Here is an 18,601-nt window from a genome sequence, read left to right as displayed (position 1 = left end):
CTTGACATGGCTCTGCTTCTTGGGTTTGGAAAGGATGCTAGCAGTATGTGATCTAGAGTCCCTGGACTCTGTGCTTGGGATAGGTCTCCCTTTGGCTAGAACCCCATTTGCTAGCTGGGGCTACTGCCCCGGACAAAACAACAGCAGCCTTTTAACAATGCTGGCTTGAGAGATAATGACTGTTCTTGGGAAAATAGTGCGCCAAACATTTTGTGGACTCACAGCAGTCGTTGCCCCCCCCCCCTTGGTGAGCATTTATGAACTAGCCCACTGATTCAAAGGAGTGAAAATTAAAATGCAGGTCAATTATGAGCAGAGATTTCCAACCAAACTGTTGCAATCTCAGATTTTCTTAATACAGACAGAGGTCTATAAGGAAACTAGCCAAAGAACAACAAATCAGTGCCAATTTTGCTATTCTTTGCCAACGTGGTGAAGTGGTTAAGAGCGGTGGACTCGTAATCTGGGGAACCGGGTCTCTGCTCCTCCACCTGCAGCTGCTGGGTGACCTTGGGCTTGTCACACTTCTCTGAAGTCTCTCAGCCCCACTCACCTCACAGAGTGTTTGTTGTGGGGGAGGAAGGGAAAGGAGAATGTTAGCCGCTTTGAGACTCCTGAAGGGGTGTGAAATGCGGGGTATCAAGTCCAAACTCTTCTTCTTCTCTTCTTCTTTATTTGGAAATCGCCTTCTCAATCACTTACCTTCACTTGTAACAACAGGATGCTCCACCCGCTGGCACTGGGAATCCTCTGTGGACACTGTTCCGAAGTATATCATCGCCAGACCTGTGACCAGTATCACCATCCAAATGCCATCCTGCACGTTAGCCATGTTTTCCTGTGCACCGGTCACATCTCTCTTAGCCAGGAACTCTTCTTGTCTTCAGATGCGAAAAGGCCCTAGAGAATGTCACAACATAATTACAACTAAACCAACAATGGCCAATCTTCGGTGACAGTTGACTCTTGAGATGTTGGCCCAAGGACCCAAAGTGTCTTTTGCCACTTGACTCAACCTCTTCAAGGGTGATCACCTGACACCTCCAAGTGTTAAGTGGTCCCTAATTTAGGATACTCAAAGGCAGGACAACAATTTATCTTCCCCTCTTATAGGAACTAATTATTCTTATTTTAAGAGATTTATAGTCTGCTTTTTTAGGAGGAAGTCCTCCCAAAAGTGGTTTACTGCATGCGTAAAATACAAATCCAACTCATAAATGTTCTTAAAATATACTATCAACAGTGACAGCAGAATCAAACACAACAAAGTAGCAACAATAAAACTTAGCCATGACCCAATAAGCAGCCACTATTTATGACCTTGTGGAGAAGAAATCAGCATAAGGCCCACTTAAAAAATGTGAGGGATGGGGCATGCCTGATCTCTGTAGAATGACCGCTCTCCCCATCAACCAGAGGGCGCCCTTTGCGTGGCCATGCACAGCACCCCCAATCCTTTGAGACCACCTCCCCACGTCACAGCCATTGAGGTTCCCGCCAAACCTCAGTTCAGAATGAACCCATTGTGACGGGCGGAGGCGGAGCCAGGAGAGCGGACCAAGAAGGGGTAGCCGTCACTCCTTTGCATATGAAGGGGGGTGGAGCCTACTTGGGAGCCCCCAGTCAGCTCCAGAGCTTCACCCGCCCTACTCTCCCTTTGTTTATGCTCTTTATTTCAGGTTAACCTCTTTACAGGTATGCAGGCGCTGCTATGGTTGTTTGATGGTTGCTGTTAAAGTACTGGAAAGGGATTTCCCCCGCATTGGCAGGTTTCGCCTTCCCCGTAGCAAAATGTCACAACTTTGGTGGTTTTAGGCCTTGGGTGGAATCCTTTAGTCTATCTTCCCTAAGTGCAGGTGTGTGTGTGTGAGAGAGAGAGAGAGAGAAGCGGTGACACATGCCTTCCCCCCCCCCCCAGTGGTGATCCCACGGTTCCCTGTTAAAGGGGCTGTGTTGATTGGAGTCACTGGCCATATGCTGAAAGGTTGTCAGTGCACTCCCCTGTGTTGTGGTGAAATGGGGGTGGGCTCTCTGCTTAAATCCCCAGACAGATCTGTTAACCCTGATGTGCCCCAGATCCCCAGCTGGGGACTGGGAGCGATAAACGCCCAATGCCAAGGTCTAAGCTAGCTCTCAGAGTATGGGCTGGAAACATGGGTGCAGTCCTTTAAGTAAACTGGTCCCAAACATATAAAAATGTAATTATGTAGTTAAGTTTCTATTTTCATCATGTAGCCTTAAGGTAAGAGCACAGCGAATAATGCTGCCTCCAGTGGGAGAACCAGAAGAGGAAGGAAACACCCATGCAGCTTTTTTCTCCAAGAAACAAGTTATGGAAGCAGTAGCGAAAAAAAGTGTTGCATTTGTACAAGTATCACTCTTCTTTTAAAATAGTCTATAGAGGTCCTTCAGAATGCATGTGTTCCAGGGCAGTGCATCTCTGCTATGAATATTCTATGAATCCATGCTCAGAGTTTCCACGTGAGAGCTTTGTTTCATACATCTCTGTTATATATGTAGCAATGTTGTCATCCTTTCTATATAGATTACCCAAGAGGAATATAAGAATAAATGAGACCTATTAGAGAATGCTGCTATTTGCACCAAGGCAAAGCTCCGTTTTATCTCTTAGCAGGAAATGATTCAATGTACTTTTCGTTTCTTTTTCTTTTTTGCTTAGCCACAAAAGCTTGCAGGGCAGCAGCTGAAGAAGGAGCAAAAAGGGTTTTCTTGTGTGTGTGTTTCTTTGTGGCTGATTAGCTGCTCTCCCTGTGCAAAGGTCAGAGGGGGCAGGGTTTCTGTTGAGGCAGGTGATTAGCTGTGGGAGGAGCTCTAAACATTGCATATATCCTCAGCATCTACATATTCAACCAAGAGTTTGGAACTGGAAACTGATTTCAGCCATGCTTTTGACTTCTGGGGGGTTTTACTTCTCTGTGTCAGGCAGGGTTCAAATGGGACCCTCCAGGTCTCTCTCTCTGCCCAGGGCACACACCTTCCTCAACTGCTTTTGTGTGGCTGGAATGTATCAGAAAACTACAAAATAATGCCTCTTGCTTGCCAGGATGGAGAGACGGGCAAAGATTGTGTGGGGCTGGACTGCAGCCTAGTGCACAAATGAAAGAGCTGCACCTGTTGCTCTCCCCACTTTTGTCCATGGCTCCACCCACCGGGGGCATGCGGCCCCCAGGAAGTTTGCCCATGAATCCTGGCCAGTGGCTACTAAATATATAGGCTGTGGAAAAGTCAGCGAATTTCCCTCTTGCATTGGACAAACATGCACTACAGTTCCATGCACGTACGGCACCAAAATAATTCCACCTCTGCTCCCCCCAGCCTCTATTATCTGTGCACATTTGGCCTCAAGATGGAGTGCAGTCATAGCAAGCAGGACTGGCTCCCTCTAACCTCCACTCCCCGTTTGTCTGTTTCCACTGTCTTTCCAGTTGATTTTGTACTCCTTCCAGCTGGAATTAATCCTCCATATAAGACACGATTAGATAGTTTACAGTTTATGCTATGAAAACTGAATAGGGAATATGAGCAACCTCAGGCAAATCAGTCATTATCATCTATTAATCTGGAAGGCCACACAGAATGACTAAATCAGTGAAGAGGCATTGAATGGTTATTTAACTCCTATTCTCTTTAACAGCATTTCATCCTCTTCTGAGTATGAATCACCCCTCCTGGTCAACAATTAATCACGAGATCAGTAAAGAACATATTTGTAACCCTAATGTGCAGAAGAGGTTCACAAAACAAGAGGCACTCAAGCTTTGACTCGGGAAATTCGTTTCTTAAAAGCTTTCTCATTTATATTCTCTCTGTCTGCACTCCTCTCTGGATTATATTGATGGTAGATGGAGAGATGCAGTAGTTAGCAAAGCCTGACCACACAACCTTAATTAGTCATTCCTTATGCACAATTTCCCTAATCTCTTGAGAGACAGGTCAAAGTTATACTTCTAAAAATTTATAATCCACCAATTTGTGCACAGATTTTAACTCTGGCCACAACTGATAACTCACTGTAGAGCAGCCCCATTAAAATGGAAAATTCTGGAGAAAGTTGTGAATTCATCCTCTGCTGTTGCAAGCATTTGATGCATTGTTTTTATTCACAAAATCATTTGTTCTCCATCTTTCTGGTTCTAAATGAACCACCAAAGGCCACTAAAGAATAAGATAAATGCACAAGAATAATACAATCGAAAACACAAATGGCAGACCTGGCTTTTCATTGAGAGCAAAACCACATCTAATATAGGTGACAGCCCTATTGCTGAAGCAAAAGTTTTCCTGACTGAAAGCATTTCAGCCTTGTTTAGAATGTGTGTTTGGTAATCCAGTGTTTCCCAACCTTTTTTGGGCAAAGGCACACTTGTTTCATGAAAAAAATCTCGAGGCACACCACCATTACAGCCCCGTGACGTCAGCGCGCAGCGTCACGCCGGGAGGGACGCACGAAAGTGTAAGTTTCAATTTTTCCCCCTCCCCCTTGCCTTCCTTCTGTGCCAACCGCCAAAAAGCCAAGAAAAAAGCCAAGACTTTAGGGCAGCAGGTCGACACGGAAGAAGCTCCTACCTAAGGACAGGTGCGACGGCCGTGTCCTCTTCTGCCACACTTGGCAGCCCTGCCTCACGGTCGTGACTCCCACCCTGATTTCTCCCCGCAGGTCGAGCGGCACAGGCAGCCCAATGTGTCCAGCCCAGACACAAGCCCCGCTTCCCCACTCTAGATCCTGAATGCGACCAAGTGCTCTGGACTCCCGAGCAGGGTGGGAAAGAGGACTCGCATCTGGTAGCCTCCGGGCTCCTCGCCTGCTCGAGGGATGGCATTGCAGGCAAGCTGCCGGCCGTCGCCATCGCCGCCCCCTCATGCGAGTGGACCTGCCCGGAGTGGTGGGCCGGGGGAGGCTCGCTCTCTGTGGGGATGTGGCCCGCACGCGCGGCCCCGCTTCCTCCTGCCCAGGGCTGAGCTCCTTACCCGCGATCTCGGTCTCGCGCACGCGGATCCCACTTATTCCGAAGCTCGCGCCACTAGCCGGGGCTCTCACACCGTGCCAGGGCGAGGCGGCGCGGCCCACTGACGTCATCGCGGCTCGCCGCCGCCCTCAACTTCCCTGTTCCCTCCCCTCCCTCGGGTCGCCGTGGTTACCGAGGACTGCAAGCTGCTCGGGCGAGCGTGGGGCATTAAGTGGGAGAAGGAAAATTAAAATTAAAACTCGCCCGAAGGCCGCCTCTCCGGATATCTTTCGAATTTTTTAATTTTTCCCGCGGCACACCAGGCAACGTCTCGCGGCACACTAGTGTATCGCGGAACACCGGTTGGGAAACACTGTGGTAATCTATGTTGCACTCCAGGAAGGACTGGAGGCCCCAGGGAAACAATGGCCCCAATCTCCATTCTTGTCAGGTGATCTAAAAGAAAGTCATAGTGTTAAAGCCACTGAGAGAGAAAGCTGAACAGAAGCACACTTCTCCTGCCCAGCTCCCAGGGCACACCATAAGCCAGGACAACCAAAGTTGTCCCAGTCCCAAACCTGGGAAAGAAACCAGACTGAAACAGAACTAGCTAATCAGTGTCATCCAGAAATACCTGAAAACTGGGTCACCAGCCCTCACTTTAACTCCTTGCCCTGTGTTGGAATACTGGCGACTGGGTGGTAATTATCCAATAGAGCACCATCAAGAAAGGTCTTTTTAAAGCAACTATCTTACTCTTGCTTCTCTGCTGCTTCATAAACAGAAATGTACAATTGCTCTTTCAGTTATATAGTAACAGGAGACATGCACACCCATGCCTCAGATCTGCATAATGAAGAATCAAAACAAAAGCCAAGCAAAGATGGAAAGATTTAAAAGAATTTTGTCCTAACGAAGCAGTTCAAGCAAACCAGCAGAAATCAAAATCCAGCTATCTACTGCATTTTTGTTGAGATGTTATTATCACTCTTTTAAAAAACAAAACAAAAAAACCCCAATAAAAATAGGAAGGGGTAATGTCAGATTCTTTCATTTAACCCATTTGTATGAACGATTGTTAAAAAGCAATATGAATTCCACACACACTGAAACATGTTTAGCCCCATAAAGTATAATGACATTTACCACACTAATATCATTCACATCAATGGATGGCCCATAAATTCCACAACTTCCCCTGCCCATTTTGACAACCTTCTCCAAGCAAGCTCATAAAAGAAGCTGATTGTTCTCTCCCCCAGCCCTTTCCAATATCACTTAATAGGTCTCTAAGGACTTTTACAGTCTTATTAAAGGACCATCTAGGCTTTACCATAACCGAGATGTAACCTGTGATTGATTAAGAACCCAGAATGTGGAAAGCCCTTTCTTTGTGCAGTGTAGTACAACTTATGATCTCCAACAGAAAAAATACATAACATTTTTTTTAATTCATCTAAAAATACAGGAAACTAATTTTGTGTTTCAACACAGGAGCATTTAAGCAACATAAAGAACCCATCAGACAATCCAATCCAGGGTTTAACAGCAAAATACTTATTCCTCTGGAATTTTCCCCTCACACACAAAATATAATATATTTAAAGCAGCTCTATCCATGCTACAATTAAGAGGTGAGACAGCTACAGTGATGTTTTTAAGATTGTGCTCCCATATTTCATCTTGAAGATTTTAAATATGATTTTGGTTTCACAGTCCCCAACCCACCCCATAGTTCCTGGGGCAAACATCAAAAGATGTCGTGGTTTTACTTCTCCATCTTTCCTTATGAATACAAAACAATGTACAGTGATACCTCAGGTTACATACACTTCAGGTTACAGACTCTGCTAACCCAGAAATAGTACCTCGGGTTAAGAACTTTGCTTCAGGATGAGAACAGAAATCGTGCTCCGGCGGCTCAGTGGCAGCAGGAGGCCCCATTAGCTAAAGTGGTGCTTCAGGTTAAGAACAGTTTCAGGTTAAGTACGGACCTCCAGAACGAATTAAGTACTTAACCCGAGGTACCACTGTAATTCACAAGGAGTAACAAGGCCAGATCAGGAGTGCCAGGCCTAATGAGCAGGCCAACTCTTCTCGGTAGGTCTTGCCCCCATGAGGCAGTTGTGGAGACTAAAGGTCTCCCACAGCTGCCTAAGTTTCCCCCTCTCCCACGTCCTTCCCAAGCAATCTGAGGCTGTGCTGGCATGCTTGTCTCTGCTCCTCCCGTTTCATGCCTCTCCTGGTCCTGGGAGACCAGGGGAAGAGCAGCTTGTCACAGCAGGAGGGGAAGACACCCTGGCTTGTTCATCAGTCGGATTCATCTCTGCCTTTTGGCTTCCCTCCTCTCCTGCCTCTGGACTTCCCTCTGCCACAGACTCTCCACCGTCTCGGCTTCAGACCCCTCCTCCTCCCAGGCGTCTCCTCCTTCTCCCTGGGATCACTTATAGTCGTCCTATCACCAATCCCTGGGCTCAGAGCCTTGGTTCCTGGGTGGGTCTCCAGCTGTTGCCTCCCACTATTCCACAGTGTCCAGCCAGTTCGTGACATTCGGCACTAATGGAACAATCTGGTTAGCACTATGTTGAATTCCTCCTACTATATTTTATGGTTAGCTGAGGTTTTGCTGAAGCAAGGATGTGGATGGACCCAGGACTGAAGGCGTCTTGCAAGAATAAAATAAGAGCAAAACCGTTTTATGCGGATGTGAACTCCCTGCAGGAAGCAAGAAGCATGAATGAACCAGCCAACCAGTCCTTGGATATCTACTGTATTTTTCCATGTATAAGACACCCCCATGTATAAGACTAGCCTTATTTTTTTGAAACCAAAATTAAGAAAACAAAACCCTAAAATAAAAGTGAAAATCTGGATGATCTGCGGTGGCAAACTTATCTTTTTTGGGGCAAAGTTTCCTGCATGAGGAGCACGTGGTGGAGCAGCGGAGGCAGCAGCGGGGGCACCCCACGCTCAGGGGCGTAGGAAGGGGGGGCGGCCCGCCCCAGGTTCCATCATGGAGGGGGGTGACAAATGATCAAGGAACAATTACTGCCCTACGAGGGCGGTTCATAAAAACTTTTTTTAAAAAATGCATGCTCCAAAGGTCTTATCTCACTAAACTAGGGATTACCGTATTTTTCGCTCCATAGGGCGCACCGGACCATAGGGCGCACCTAGTTTTTTTTTTTGGGGGGGGGAATAAAGAAGAAAATATTCCCCCCAGCCGCAAAGAGCAAAGAAGCCAAGACAGCCAGTGGGATCCATCCCGCTGGCTGTCTTGGCTTCCTCTTCAGCCACGCACAACCTCTCCAGCTGGGAGAGGCTGCGCATGGCTTTGTTTTTAGCCGTGGGGCTGGGGCGGGGGAAGCCCGAGCATCCTCCGACCCCAGCCCCCAGAACAGGTCCTGGAGCGGCAGCAAGATTGCGCGCAACCTCGCCGCCACTCCCGGAGCTTGCGGGGCTGGGGGCAAGGGAAGTCCGAGCTTCCCCCAACCCCAGCCCCCAGAACAGGCTGCTATCTGCAAGCCTTCGGAGTCCGGCGGGCACTCCGGACACACACACATTTCCCCTTCATTTTTGGAGGGGGAAAAGTGCATCCTATAGGGCAAAAAATACGGTATATAGCTATATCTGAAATTTCATGCATATCACTGAATATCTTGACCCTGCTCCACTGAATTGAAATTTTAGCCTTCACGGCATAGGAAAACGGCCAAGTAAACAGCTATTTTCGTGGAGGAGGGTCAAGATATTGGCCCTACTGCCCTACCCTCCACTGGGCTTCCCTCCCCCACCTCCAGTCCCCATTGTTGTGTCTTTATCCGTTGTGTGTCCTGGCTGAGGGGGAAAACAGAAGAAGGATGGCCATCGGTCAGGGATGGTCTAGTTGAGATTCCTGCATTGCCCCAGGGGGTGGGCTTGATGACCCTCAGGGGTCCCTTCCAACTCTACAATTCTCTGGTGCAGGCTTGTGCAGAGTTTTAGGTACAAGTTGGATGCAAAGGGTGCATAGGATTGCAGCCCATCTTACGCACCGTCGGCTCAGGAATGATGAGACTAGATTGGTGTTGTGCAGTCCTGTTTTTTAAATAAATGTTTTCCTTTTCAAATAATACACAGCACGGTGAAATCACAATAAATAAAACCTCCCCATCAGTAGTTTCAAGCACTACCTCAGGTTCCACATAATATCTGTACTGCATTGTTTACTGTGACAGCACCTGCACTTTGGAACTCCCCGCCTCTTGCAACAAAGCACATGCCTTTGCTAGACTCTTTTTGGGCACCTACTAAAAGCATTCTTCCTTGGGCAAGCACACTTAGATACTTTGGAAGTTGAAGCAATTTTAATTTTAATATTTTAGCTTTTGTATGTTTTAAGATAGGATTGTTAGTTTTTCTTGATTTTACTGCTGTGGTTTTTTGTTTTGTTTTTTGTTTTGGTAAACCACTTTGCAGGTTTTTAAAATTAATTTTATTAAATACATAAACAATAAATATAAATAAAATAACACAAGCCAAAACACAATCCATCCTGTAGATTTAAGTATCTGTCCATAGTCGCCTACTTGTTATCAGAGGCCCAGAATCCGGATTCCTTTGTAAGAAAATATGAAATAACGTAAAACCATTTTTGCAGGCAAAAATAAAATAAAAATCAATGTGGCGGGGGGGGGGGGCAAGAAATTTTCCGCACCAGGTGTACCACCTGACCTTCCTACGCCTCTGCCCACAACCCTCCTCAGTGGCAGCTCCCAGGCAGGATGCCAAGGAAGAGCCGGGGGAAGGTAGCGACCGCTCTGCATGGGGCCATGCCGTTGAGCAAGGTGAGCTGAGGAAGGGGGTGAGCGGGGTGGGGGCAGGGAGGGAGTCTGAGAGGAGAAGAGGGGGGAAAGGAAAGAAGGGCAGGGAGAGGGAGCTGCTCTCGATCCAATGTTGAGCCAGTGGGGGCTTCAGGAGGCGAGCCAGTCGCCAGCATGCAGCCCGGGGGTGGGGAGGGGGGATGGCAGCAGGAGGGACCGCCTCAGCCTGCCCAAGCCAAAATCCCAGACATATGCTTAAATATTTAAAAAAATCCCCCTGGATGCCCATGTTCTGTGTACAAGATGACCCCCAATTTTTTACTAATTTTTTAAAGCAAAAAACCTTGTCTTATACATGGGAAAATACGGTATATCCTTGATATACAGACTCATTTGGCATTATGCCAAGCCATACACAATCTTAACAATGGCTTGGCATGGGTCTGAACTGAAAAAGCAGTAGTTAAGACTGCTCTTTCTCCCAAGGCTGTTGGACTATAAAAATAAGAGCTGACTTAGGAAGCTAAACATTGCAAGGGTGAAAAACAGAAGCTGAGAAGCTGCTGTGAGCCAAGGTTTGCCCATTGTGCATTTGGAAACTCAAACCATGATGTGGTTCTAAGCAAAAACAGCCAACCCCATAATTTAGCAAGGCAATTGTCTGAAATGCACCAGTGCTGCTATCAGAATGACTTGGGCCGATGTCAACCATACAGATCTTTCAGGAAAGTCCCTTTTCTATGGTTTGCCTATGTAGGAGCACAAGTTCATATTCTAGCCATAGTTGGCATAATTGTATAGACTGACTGGAGCAATGGAATCAAGCCTTGTATTGCACTGGCAGTATCCTTAGTGATTTCGGGATACGTTTTTAAAGTTCAAAGGCTAGGAAATTGGAGGGTGTGTTTTCAATGTGGTAACACAGTACTTAAAATAGAAGGGCTGCGCAAACACCCAAGATAATTGCTCTCTGAAATAACAGTGGCAGAAAACAACAGCTGCTGTTTGGACACATCAATGTTCAGTTTTTCTAGGATGTCCTCAATCTATGAAATGTTGAAATCAGCATTGCCCCTTCCCAACAACATAAAAAATAATCAACTTTTTCTTGTCCTGTGATCAACAGCCATCTCTGCCTTGGTTTTCAATTGAAAAACTTTTAAGATGAATAATGCATTATAGAGCTAAAAGCAAACATATTTTAATATGGGAAAATTTCATGAAAATGAATCTACATTTTTTGAATTGAGTAGAATTAAAGGAATTTCCCACTTAAAAAAATAAATCAGAATTCCACACCTGTATTCATGAAACTATTTTCCTTTGAAATGAAGGACATTAAATGGAAGGTATTTTTGTTGGGCCAAGCGAAGAGAAAACCACTCTAGATGCTGTACAGCTAATAACTAAAGTTATTCATTTAAACCCCCCCCCATCAATAGGAAAACTGACTGCAGCAATGTGGAATTGAGATCAAATGCAAAATACCGGGTGGAAGCTATTAGGCATGACTCCACTTGCAAGAAATCATCCCTTTGCTGAGACCTTCTCTTTTTCCAGTAGAGCAAAAAGTCAACAAGGTCAGCAGAACCCCACAACATAAAACCTACTAGTTGTTAAGATTTTAAGAAAGGCATGGCCATTATTGTGCCAAAGTTTAACAAGGCAATAATGATGTGAATGACTGGTAACTGCTTAGATTCGGTAGGTTGGTCTGACACAGTCAAAACATATATAAAAAATAAAAAAAAATGTCCAGTAGCACCTTAGAGACCAACAAAATTTGTTTTTGGTACAGTGGTACCTCAGGTTAAGTACTTAATTCATTCTGGAGGTCTGTTCTTAACCTGAAACTGTTCTTAACCTGAAGCACCACTTTAGCTAATGGGGCCTCCTGCTGCCGCCGCTGCACAATTTCTGTTCTCATCCTGAAGCCAAGTTCTTAACCTGAGGTACTATTTCTGGGTTAGCGGAGTCTGTAACCTAAAGCATCTGTAACCTGAAGCATATGTAACCCGAGGTACCGCTGTATAAGCTTTCGTGTGCATGCATACTTCTACAGATACCAGTGGTAACCTCTTAGTTTGTAAGCCCACAGGCAGAGACAGCTTTGTTTTAATCGACTGTATGCAATCACCCTGGGAGGAGGAGACACTAACCACTTGTGCAGCTTATGCACAATCACTGTGCAGAACAGGCAAAACAGTTACATGAAGCACAACACTGCTGCGATTTTCCACCTTTGTGTTAACCACAGAGAACACACAGTCCCCTTTTCTTGGTGTTATATTTTTGGTCATTACTGTGTTATGTATTTTTGTGCTTTTATATTGTAAGCTGCCCTGTAATCCTCGGATGAAGGGTGGTATAGAAATTTAACAATAATTTTAAAATCTAACATTTCCAAGACTGCCTCTCTTGGTGTTCCAGACTAGTTGGCCATGTGTCCAGACTCAACCCAGGGCCTGATCAACTAGAGACCCAGGTCACCTAGGAAGAAACATTCTTGGGCACACATTGTAGACAGTTCAGTTCCCAAATAAGCCGGGCATCTAAGCAGGCAATGCTCACCACATTTGGGGTGGGGGGGACACAATTCATCAATATTTGACAATGAGTTTGGAAATGTGTCCAAGATCTTGAAAACCAAAAAATGCTGCAGCCCACACTTCTGGGTTTGTGGGCAAGGAACTCGGGGAGGGCGGTTCTGATTGTTGTTTCAATGTTAACAACCACAGTCTGATTTTTCTTAGTTAATTTCCTGGCAAAGGAGTTATCAGGCGTTATATTCCATCCAGCAAACATGCTGTTGTTTTCTCAATGTCCAGATTCTGAGCACATTTTGGCAGTGCAAGTTAGCTGCAGCCCACTCAGTTAAATATGCACTGGAATCATAGAACTGTAGAGCCCTTAGGGTCATCTAGCCCAACCCCCTGCAATGCAGGAATCTCAACTAAATCATAGATGACAGATGACCATACAAGCTCTGCTTTTAAAAAAAACCCAGTTAGAAATTCAACAACATGTTAGAATTACTTCTGCTCCCTCATCCAGCAGGTGTATAAATCCCATTGATTTATGTAGTGCCACTAGCACATGACATTTTACAGAGTCTTAAACAAAAGGAAGTCTGGTCTCTGCCCATGAAGCTTACAATCCAAACTAAATTTCAGTAAAATACCAATATAATCAGAAACAGGTTGTAGGATCCATTGCATATTGCATTACACTTCACTGCTCACCAATTATCTTACTCGTTACCTATTCATTAAATGTCTTCTGGGTCAGGGGGATAATGAGGAAAATGTCACAGGAAGAAAGGTGAGTTCCTCCCCCCCCCCCCCCTTGAAAGGCACAAACATAATTCCCAGAACATATTGCCCGCACAGGAACATATATAGGATGGAACAGGATAGCATAGGATGCTCTGTTCTTGCAAACAGCAAGCTGTTATTCACATTTTAATATCTTCAGTGTCACCCTCCAGAGTAACATGTACAATTAAGAAGAAATAGAAAGATAATTTTCCCCCTATGCAAACGTTAAGATGCACACAGCACCAGAAGAAATTGCGTCAACCACTCAACCAACTTTAAACATTTTCATTAATCTTCAACACCTTCCATCACTATTCAAATGCTAATTATGTGCAGTCTTTGTTTTTCCCAGCTAGCAGCAATTTCACCTGGAAATAGAAATGGAGTAATTATGAGAAGGGTAGCTCAGAAATGTGAGACTTGATACTTCTTGAGGACATGCATAGACCCCAAGACTGAAACACAAAGTCCAACCCCACCTGCAACATATCTCTGCGTGTCTGTCTCAATCAACTTTCTTTTTCAACACAAAACACCCACCCCACTTCAATCTTGAGTGGGGAACGAGTCAATTTGATGCTCAAAGTCTCTACTCCCCAAAGCTGCTTTTTGACTAACAAGAAGAAAGATGAAAATACCCAAATCTTTAAAAAAAAAAAAAAAACCGCTCTCAAAGAGAAGCCGAGGGCAAACCAAATAAGGGGGGCTCTGAATGGGAAAGCAGCCAGAGTACAAAGGGTTAAGGGAGTGCCCCTGCAGTCTCCTCCTCAAGACTGCAGCCTCCTATGGTTGCTTTCAAAGTCAGGGAAGCATAGGTGGAATCCACACACATATTAAAAAAATGCTGTGAAAATTTTTTTTTTTTAAGGTTTTGGAAAATATATTGAATTTGCCATAGCTCACCATTGCCATCTAATGTCACATTTGTATATTATACTTACAACACACTTAAAACGTTTTATTCGCAGCTGTATAGCTGAGTCCATAGTTTCAACTTGAGAGGCTGTACTAAAATGGATCTTTTTAAATCACTGCAAAGCATAAAGGATCCGAAAATTATTCCGTCCAATCCACACCCTAAAGCCAACCCCATCAAATATTGATCAGTATTTGCTCCTCACTAAGCCCGTTACAGATTATAATCAGGGTGATTTGGGGTTAAAGAGTGCCTAGATCCAGCTGCCTCAGGTTCCTAAAGGGATGTTGTTCTCAAGAGACAATGAAGTGCACCTCTGGGGATGAAGTCAAACGTCTGGAGAATCGCAGTGCCTGCTGTGGCTGCAGAGACTGGTAACTCGTAACTGCTGCCTCCTGTGTAGTTCTTGCTGTGTTAGCAGCAGCAAAGTGGCCTCCCGGGGACGCAAGCCTGGGCAGTGTGTAGGGAGGTCCTGAGCTGCCCCCCCCCTTGCTGCACTGATGTGCTTGGCTGCAGGGGTTGCCAGAAGGAGGCGGACAAAACACCTCTCCAAATTTGTGTTGGGCTTACTCCTTCGCCTTTTCTTCTCCCAAAGGTGTCCCACAAGGCAGTGGGTGATCTATCCTATGGGGATAGTGTAGGAAAATAAACATGGCAGGTAAGTCACACGCAGCGTGTGCACTGTGGGATGTAATCCATTGGTGCAGTCAGATGCCACATTCCTTATTTCCCTGGCGTGGGCACAGGCAGGCGGACATCCAGTCAGGGTCTGGAGCATCCTCCCCCTGCATGTGACCTGGGAGGTGCGCCTGGCTCTGGCTGACTCCACAAAAGAGCCGAGTCACGCAGCCATTTTCTCACTTGCAGTTTTCTCTTGTCTTGTCTTGTTCTCTCTTTTGAGCCTTGCTGCTTTCCTGCAGCCACTTTGTATTCTTAGTGTAATTTTTCTGTCTGCTGGCTCTTAGCCAGCAGCACATGAGTTCAGTCTCCATACAGTGGCAGAGCAAGGGGGTGCAGTGGGGGTGGAAAACCCCAAGTGTCATCCCTAGGGGGGTGGCATTCGGCGTGCCGCGCGCCCGCTGCACAAGCCGCCAGAGGAAGGGGGGAGCTGCGCCGCTTTGCCAGCAGCCTTCTTGGCAGTTTGGGAGTTGCGGGTGGGATGCGTGTGGCACTCCGGGCTGGAGGAGGCAGGCAGGCAGGCAGGCAGGTGAGTGGGAAGGGGAGAGGAAGGAAGCGGGGTCCGTGGGGGTGCCTTTCATTTTGCCTGGAAGCCGGCGTGGTGAGTCCAGAATTGGGGAGGGGGCGTCATGGGAAACGGACCCCCCAGAAGAACCCAAAATGGGGGGCGTGGGGTTGACCCAGGACTTTCTCCCCTCCCAGCCCCTCACTGCTGCCCTCCCGGGTCCCCCTCCCCTCCCGCTTTGCAGAGCGGAAGAGGGGCTGTTCCTGCTGCCCCCCTCCAGATGCAGAAGCTGGGCTGGAGGCGGGAGGTGTTTCTGTGGTCGCTGGAAGCATCAGAAACCATTTCGTGTATTGCAATGCAGATGGTGTCTTTCTTAGTTTATTTATTATAATTAAAATTGTATCCCGCCCTATACCTGTAGGTCTTAGGGCAGCTTGCAACACAAAATTGCAGCATTTACTTCATTTACTGCATGTTCATTCCCACCATTTCCCACTAGGAGCTCGACATGGTGTGCTGTCTATGGTTCTCTCTCTCTTCATTTCATCCCTACAGCAACTCTGTGAGGGAGGCCAGGCTGAGGGGAGGGGCTGGCCTCAAGGGAGCCTCAAGGCCCAGGGGGGATTTGAACCCGGGACACAGTCCAACACTGAACTGCATTAGAGTGGGGGGCTGCAAGGGGAGAATAGGCAGCCTTTCACGGGGAGGAAAGAGAGCGTATTTCAAACAGAAACCCTGAGCATTTTTTAAGTACAAAATGATGTTATTTGGACATTACTCAATTTTTAATTGTGGCAGCTTAGCATGTTTTTTCTTGCACACCTGACATGGATTCAGGTAGGGCTGCCATACGTTCGGGTTTTCCTGGACATGTGTGGGGGGGGGACTTCAGGGAATATGGCAACCCTAATTCAGCGTTAGAAATTAACCCCACAATCTCCAAATCAAATACATACAGGATTAAATAATAATTATTATAAAAACAGTCCATTTCCTTCCCACCCACTCATTGCAATTTTCAGCTACCAGGCTCCCCTCCAGCTCCCCCACCCCCGTTCTCCAGGGATCATTCGTAAATCAAAAGTATATTGAAAGGAAAGTTACTACCACTGGGGGGTGGGTTGTGGATTTGCATAACATCTGCTCTATATAATACACAAATTATTGTGCTGTTTTTCAGTTGGAGTGAAGGGCCCAAAAATAAACTGGTTCTCTCTCTCTCTCTCTCTCTCTCTCTCTCTCACACACACACACACACACACACACACACAAAAAAAAATGCCTGAAAGTTGAAGCTTTCCCAATGTGAACAGGTGAAGCTTTCCCCATAATTGCATTTCCATGGGAGAAAAGGGCTTAACCTGTTGAATTTCTGCCTTCCACTCAGCTCTAAAAGGCACAAGAACCTCAGCTGCTTTTGGGCAACTCCCTGACCATCCCTAGCGAGCAGGACCAGTGGTCAGGGAGGATGGGAATTATAGTCCAAAAACAGTTGGCAACCCAAGTTTGGGAAACACTGAGTAAACCATTGTACTGTAAGTTAAGGATACTGTACAGTGAATTCTTAATATCATCCTGTTTGCTAGGAAAAAAGGAAGCACAAGCTCCTGAGATTGCCAGGACTAGGAAATGAGGCAGAATGGGAGGGGCATCCCAAGGACCCCCAGGGAGTAGCAGTTCCCTGTCTGTGGAATGCCCAGCCTGACCCCTGGGGAAACTGGGCTGACTTTGGGTAGATGGGGGGCGGGTAGTCAGACATCCCACTGGTGGGAGTGGGAAGTTGGGGGCTGGGAGGGTAGGACTGACCCAACTAGGCTTTCTGTAAGTATCTTATTTTGCCTTCTTTTAATAATTTCCGGGGGGGGGGCGGGTTGACAAGAAATTTTCCGCACCAGGTACCACCTGACCCTGCTACGCCACTGTCTCCATATGAGATAAACTCACAGTTTATTGCTTAACTACTAAGAAAAGCCTGCCTTTCAGGGATCAAATTGTGAACTGAAATGTGAGTATCATAGAATCATAGAGTTGGAAGAGACCACAAGGGCCATCGAGTCCAACCCCCTGCCAAGCAGGAAACACCATCAGAGCACTCCTGACATATGGTTGTCAAGCCTCTGCTTAAAGACCTCCAAAGAAGGAGACTCCACCACACTCCTTGGCAGCAAATTCCACTGTCAAACAGCTCTTACTGTCAGGAAGTTCTTCCTAATGTTTAGGTGGAATCTTCTTTCTTGTAGTTTGGATCCATTGCTCCATGTCCGCTTCTCTGGAGCAGCAGAAAACAACCTTTCTCCCTCCTCTATGTGACATCCTTTTATATATTTGAACATGGCTATCCTATCACCCCTTAACCTCCTCTTCTCCAGGCTAAACATGCCCAGCTCCCTTAGCCGTTCCTCATAAGGCATCGTTTCCAGGCCTTTGACCATTTTGGTTGCCCTCCTCTGGACACGTTCCAGTTTGTCAGTGTCCTTCTTGAACTGTGGTGCCCAGAACTGGACACAGTACTCCAGGTGAGGTCTGACCAGAGCAGAATACAGTGGCACTATTACTTCCCTTGATCTAGATGCTATACTCCTATTGATGCAGCCCATCGTCGGCTTTCTTAAAGTCAAGAAATTGAGTCCTAGTATGCTTGGCTGCTCCTTTCCGCTGTATAGGAAACTTCAGAAGAGCATGATCACTCGCGCCTAATGATCCTTCCACTTCTACCCCACTAACCAGGTCATCAACATTGGTTAGGACCAGATCTAAAATGGCTGTTCCTCTTGTTGCTTCTCCCACTTTCTGGACAATGAAGTTGTCTGCAAGGCCAGTGAGGAATCTGTTTGACCTTATGCTCTTGGCTGAGTTTGACATCCAACAAATATCCGGGTAATTGAAGTCCCCCATTACTACTATCTCCCTTCCTTTTGCATGCTTGGCCATCTGTTCCAGGAAGGCATCATCTATGTCCTCCGTTTGGCTTGGGGATCTATAGTAAACTCCCACAATGAGGTCCCTGTTATTCTTCTCTTCCTTAATTTTGACCCAAATGCTCTCACTTTGGCTTTGAGGTTCTAAATCTTGGATCTCTTCACAGGTATACACATCCCTGACATATAACGCCACTCCTCCTCCTTTCTTGTCTGGTCTGTTTCTCTGAAATAGATTGTATCCCTCCATTATTACATTCCAATCGTGGGACTTATCCCACCAGGTTTCAGTGATGCCTATTATGTCATATTTAGTTTGCTGTACCAAGAGCTCAAGCTCATCTTGTTTATTTCCCATGCTTTGCGCATTAGTGTACAGACATTGAAGTCCATTAATCATTCCCCCGTGTCTCTTATTTCAGGATTTTTTCCTCCCACCACTAGGTCTGCGTGCTGTTTGCTCCATTTGGTCTATGACATTTGGATGATCATCTTCAT

General features: G+C 46.2%; 1 protein-coding gene across 2 annotated transcripts in view; it reads right to left on the bottom strand.

Annotated features, from left to right (window-relative positions):
* SEMA5A (semaphorin 5A) overlaps positions 1 to 18,601 on the bottom strand; it is a 169,582-nt gene that overhangs the window by 86,732 nt on the left and 64,249 nt on the right. For both annotated transcript variants that reach the window (XM_081872623.1, XM_081872624.1), the window contains exon 2: positions 703 to 900. In XM_081872623.1, the coding sequence (XP_081728749.1) occupies positions 703 to 832 (130 nt within the window). In that variant the 5' untranslated portion in view covers positions 833 to 900. The remainder of the gene's footprint in view (positions 1 to 702; positions 901 to 18,601) is intronic.

Source organism: Podarcis erhardii, assembly GCF_964252035.2.
Source record: "Podarcis erhardii genome assembly, chromosome: 8".
Taxonomy (NCBI): Eukaryota; Metazoa; Chordata; class Lepidosauria; order Squamata; family Lacertidae; genus Podarcis; species Podarcis erhardii.
The sequence above is the reverse complement of the archived record's forward strand: the minus strand, read 5'-3'. Positions and strand labels throughout refer to the sequence as shown.